This window comes from Myotis davidii, unplaced genomic scaffold, assembly GCF_000327345.1.
Source record: "Myotis davidii unplaced genomic scaffold, ASM32734v1 scaffold461, whole genome shotgun sequence".
Taxonomy (NCBI): Eukaryota; Metazoa; Chordata; class Mammalia; order Chiroptera; family Vespertilionidae; genus Myotis; species Myotis davidii.
This window is the reverse complement of record NW_006295825.1, coordinates 655800-661353: the sequence shown is the minus strand read 5'-3', so window position 1 is coordinate 661353 and position 5554 is coordinate 655800. Positions and strand designations below refer to the sequence as shown.

At 44.0% G+C, this 5554-nt stretch overlaps 1 protein-coding gene across 1 annotated transcript in view; it reads left to right on the top strand.

Annotated features, from left to right (window-relative positions):
• Positions 1–5554, top strand: part of MAP2K1 (mitogen-activated protein kinase kinase 1) — a 61858-nt gene that overhangs the window by 22119 nt on the left and 34185 nt on the right. The window contains exon 2 of the mRNA XM_015568477.1: positions 3771–3981. Coding sequence (XP_015423963.1) covers positions 3771–3981 — 211 coding nt within the window. The remainder of the gene's footprint in view (positions 1–3770; positions 3982–5554) is intronic.

Below are 5554 nucleotides of genomic sequence, written 5' to 3'. Positions count from 1 at the left end.
CAGTTCTGGGTGGTAGTTGTTCTGTCTTTTAGTTGTAATTTTGATGTGGTTGTGAGAGGCAACAAGTACAGGTGTTTACTTAGGCCGCCATTTTGGTTCTTCTCCTCGCCACCCTTCTTTGCAGGAGCCATCGTGCCTGGCAAGTTGGAAAGAGCCTACAATAGTTTTTTGATAGTATAACTCTAATGATTGACAAGACAAAGGGGCAAAGAATGCAGTAATACCAGGGGCCGTCCTTCCTGGTGGTCTTATGATAGGTGATTGTTTATAATTGATTAGAGGCCTGATGCATGAAAATTTGTGCAAGAGTAGGCCTTCCCCCAGCTGCCGGCACCGGCTTCCCTCCAGCACCTGGGACCTGGGCTTCCCTCCTCCAGCCATCAGCAGTCACTCAGGACCCAGACTGGCTTTCCTGTGGCTGCCCGCAGGTACCCAGACTGGGGCTGGCTTCCCTCTGCCTTGGCTTCATCAGGAAGGACTCCTGGTCCAGTCTAATTAGCATATTTATTAGCCCTTTTATTATTATAGGTACTATCATCAGTTTTGTTATTTATCCCAGTTGTCATGCTGTAACTGGACAAGTAATGAGTCCGTGCTGCCTGTCACTACTTGAGCCAATTAAGCAGAGACAGGGTTGAATCATATCTGAGCGTTTATTCCTATATTGCCGGCAGCATGGGAGAGCAGCAGGTTATCCACAAAAATCTTCTCTGCAGCCCACCATAAGTCAGCTGCTTATATAGGCATAAGTACAAAGGAAAGTGGGCAAAAGGGTAGTTTACAGATATGCAAAAGGACTAGGGGTCTTCAAAGGGTTTAGTGATGTGCAAGGGCTGGAGTTACAAGGGGAAATAGCCGAAGGGAGTGCCAAAATTAACAGGTAAGCAGGCTGGAGATTTGCAAAGGCCTGCAGGTATGCAAAAAGGGCTGAGGATCTTCAAAGGGCTGGCAATTCTGGTTTCTGTAACAAATGTTTGCTAATCTTTTTTTGATAATAGGCAGCTCCAAATGGGGAGGAAGGATTGCATCTCCAGGTCAGGTCCAGCCAGGGTGGAATGTGCCTTCTTTAATCAGAATAAAACAATCATGGTTAACAGAGCATGGTTACTATTTCTTACAATACTAGCTGGTTCCCCAACATTCTGTTTCTGCCCCATTTCAATGCCACTCTGGCTCTTACTAATGAAAATATGTATGGCTACATCTTAAGGAGCACAGATAGTCATCAATCTTTGATATGCTTTACTAAGGACAGTGAGGTTGGTCAAAGGTCACATGAAACAAAAAAATGAAATTGAATCCGGGACACAGAGATGGAGTTAGTTTGTTCACACCTACATCTATACAGGTGGAAATTCTTGTGGCCATTGTTACTTGCAAGGGATTGATGTGCAGGGGAAACAGGATTGCATCTGGGGCAACGGGCTCTTCATGTAGGGTAACCATCTTCATGTCTAATTGAGCCTGGTGTGTTAAATGCCTACACTAGGAACTTACCTATGTTTGCAAGTTGCCTCCCTTGAAAGCATTTTGAATATTTTGAAGAGGTTACACAGCATCATGGTTAAGGTTAGAGATTCTTTCTGCCCAGGTTTGAATCCTGGCTCTGCCACGTACTCTCTTTGTGACTTTGGACAAGTTATTTCACCTGCCTGTGCTTGAGTGTGCTATCTGTTGTAATTTTAGGGTTGTCGATTAAATGCATGAATGCATATGAAACAGAAGAATACACAGTCTTCCTTCCCTCTCTTCCCTATATCCACTCAGTGGATGTGTGTTTGACAATACCTTTTGGAGTTGCATTTCTAGCTGGCCTGATGAGCCCTCCAGGCAACTGTAACAGCAACTAAGTTTTAGATAATGGGGTCAGCATTTGACACGTGTTTCTAAATGTTGTCATCAATGGGCTCCTTTGTGGAGAGACCTGAAAGAAAGGAAACCAGAGGGTGTGCACAGTGCAGTCCAGTCACACTGTCCCAAGTCCTACCTGAGGGTCTGGGGGCAGCTGAGACTTAGTTGAGCCTTTTAGTAGAATGAGAATATTGACCAGCCGTCCTTGCCTGCTGGGGCTTCATAATAAAATACTACAGACTGGGTGGCTTAAACAACAGAAATGTGTTTCCTTACAGTTCTGGAGGCTTGAATTCTAAGATAAGAGTGCCAACGTGTGCAAGAGTGTAAGGCGGCCACCAATTCTGTCTGATTATGACTCCACTTATATAACCTTATTTAATCTTAATTACCTCCTAAAAGTCCCATTTCTAAACATACTTAGGGTGGGGGGCCCAATTCAATCCATAACATCAGCTTTCCTTCCCCAGAGTTTCCCAGTGAGGAAAATTGGTAAGTTCAGCCTGTGTCCTCTTTGGCTCCATGTGCTGTGTTATTTGTAAAGCAGTGTTGGATCTTCCCATACACTGGGGAGGCATTAGGTCTCCATCTTCCCGCCTTCTTGTGGATTGGACTAGAGTGTGAATAAAGAAAGGAAATTATACTTGCTTCTACCCTCTAAGCTCAGAAATGGTGTGTCTCTGAGTGTGAGTGTGTGTGTGCGTGCGGGGGGGTAAGGGGGGTGGGGGGGCACACAAACATTCTGGTATGTGATGATGGCCTGTCTTGTCACCTGTGGTGTTTGTTTAGACTAGGACTGAAATAAAATGAAACAGTGGAAGCTCTCTTTACCACCCCCCTCACCACCCTCTTATCGAACTCCCAGGAGTAATGAACATTTTTCAGTTCTCTCTGTAAAACAGTGATGCCCACAGCATGCTGAATGCACAGCTAGCAGGCTGCTCTCTGCCTTGCCCACTCACTTTAGCACCCACTGGTTGAATTATGTGCTTACCAAGAACCAGTTTGTTCCCAAAGCCATTTGTACAGTTTTAGCTGGTATTTGTAATTAAGTAATATATTTAAATATTGGAAAAACTGATGAAATGTGGCTGCAAAGGAGGTGGTTTTCTTTCTTTTTCTCCCTCCTGTGAACACTAGTTAAAAGCTATGGAAAGACTCAAGTTCAAGTCACTAAAAAACATTATTACTCTCCAATTAGATGAACATTAAGATTGGGGAAATCATAAAACTGTTAGAATTTTATTCCAATATTACTCTGTGTCTGCATTTTTATTTCTTTTTAAAGAACCAGGAATTGGAAATGATAGACATTGTTCTGCTTCATGTGAGAAAGATGATGTCAGACTCTTACTCAAAGAGAGGGCCTTGCCCTATGTTAAAAGATGTGTGAACGAATGTATATTTATATATATTGTGCAAAAATAAAAAAATTAGGTATATCTTTTTATGGTTTCTTGCTTTATTTTGATTAACCTGGTTTCTGACTTGATCCCATTGGAAAAGAGAATGTCTACTGCTCTGGTTCAGTTTAGAGCCTCTTTTGATGATTTGGTTTGATTTCAGTTTAGTGTTTTTAGGAAATAGATTTTACTTTGTACATGGTGTCAAATTAATACAACCAACACTAGTGGGGCTTTTGAAATTGGGCTTCTGAAGCAAATTAAGATGGCTCATTCTGGAGTCACCTTCAGTTCAGTAGTTTCCTTGGTTCCTCTTGCAGACTCACAGCATATTGAGAGTGACCTAATTCCCGTGTTTTACAAATGAGGAAACTGAGGCCTTGTCAGTGGTAAATTGTGTAGGGTGGCAGAGTGAAGAGGGCAGAGGCATAGTGATGGAACCTTCCCCTCCTGCCTCTTCCATTGGGTGGACTTCTCTGGTGACAGTATTGACCTGTGCTCTCCCCTTTGTGACAGGACCAACCTGGAGGCTTTGCAGAAGAAGCTGGAGGAGCTGGAGCTCGATGAGCAGCAGCGGAAGCGCCTTGAGGCCTTTCTTACCCAGAAGCAGAAGGTGGGGGAACTGAAGGATGATGACTTTGAGAAGATCAGTGAGCTGGGTGCTGGCAATGGTGGTGTGGTGTTCAAGGTCTCCCACCAGCCGTCCGGCCTGGTTATGGCCAGAAAGGTGAGGCTGCCTTTAAAAAATAAAATGACTGAATCAAGTTTGCTGGGTAAACATGTAATTGATTTATCTCTTAGAAGACCTGAGGGCCTGGGGCAAGGGTAGAAGGAAGACTGACTTTTCACTCAGTACCTTTTGTGCTATTTGAATTTCAAACTCGTGTTATCTATCAGATTATTGGTAAACACATTAATGGTGTGTTAGTGTATCCCATCCCCAGACTGGAAAATAATAGCAAGGGATCCTTCGTGTGTGCTATTTATCAAGTGCAGGAGAAGCTGCTTTCATTTACCCAGCCCCAGTGAAGCACAAAGCACCCACTTTAAGTTGTTTCCCCTTGCTTCAGCCCTGCCAGTGGTTCCCCTCATTTCCCTTCAGTGTAACATCTCTGCTCCCCACCATACGGCATGAAGTCTTCCCTTCCTATCTACCCTGGTGGTCCTCTTTCTGAACACAGCCCCTTGCTCCAGTGCAGCTGGACTCTTCCATGTTTTTAGCACGTGGTCCTTCCTGTCCATATATTTTTGCTTGTGCTATTCATCATTTCAAAGAGTCTGCATGTTCAAGGCCCACCTCTTGTCTAGCTTGCACTAGCTGCTGCAGCCCACTGATAAGCACTGCTTACCTCCATGTCCTCTGGCACTCCTGGTCTGTGGCTCTTTTTAGAAGTTCAGCCTTATTCGGAAACCATTTCACATTTCTGTCACCTGTCTCCCTGGCTGAAACGGGACAAACTAGGGGGGTATAAGGTGGCACCTGAGGACTTGACTAAATCTCAACCACATTAGGCTTCTGAGGCCAAAAAGAAATCTCTTGGGCAGCTTAGGTCAGCATACCCAGTTCCTCATTTCTTTCTACTCCTACAACCCTTGAGAATCAACCAAGTTCTCAAGGCCACTTTCCTTTCATCTCTCAGCTTCACAGGTCGTTTTGGGGAGAAACCTGTCCTTCAGCTTTGTTCTTGGGAGGGTGAGTCCTTCTTTCTCAGTTTTGGCTCCTAGGAGCAGAGGCACAGCTGGCCCTCCCTTGGTTACAGGTCCTCCAGTGCTAGCATCTACCTTGGTATGTTGGCACTCAGTGCTTTGGTTGAGAGGAAACTTGTTTGTTAAAACTTGCCTGTTTCCTCTTACCCTACTTTAAGAGCTTAAGCATTTAAGAAAGTTGCATCCATCCATCCATTTATATGTTTTTAAAGTATATTTTATTGATTTTTAAAAAAATATATTACTTCTGCCATGAAATAATAAGTTTCCTTTATCAATAACATATTTATTACCAGTGTTTGTTAACTGCTTATAGTATTAGCACTTAAACTTAGGATAAGCCACATTAAAAACATCCCAAGGGAGAGGGATAGAGAGTTAGAAACATCAATGAGAGAGAAACATCGACCAGCTGCCTCTTGCACACCTCCTACTGAGGATGTGCCCGCAACCAAGGTACATGCCTTTGACCCGAATCGAACCTGGGACCCTTGAGTCCGCAGGCCAATACTCTATGCGCTGAGCCAAACCGGTTAGGGCCATTTATATGTTTTTAAAACCTCTCTTCCTCCCACCTTTCTTTCCCTCGCTAA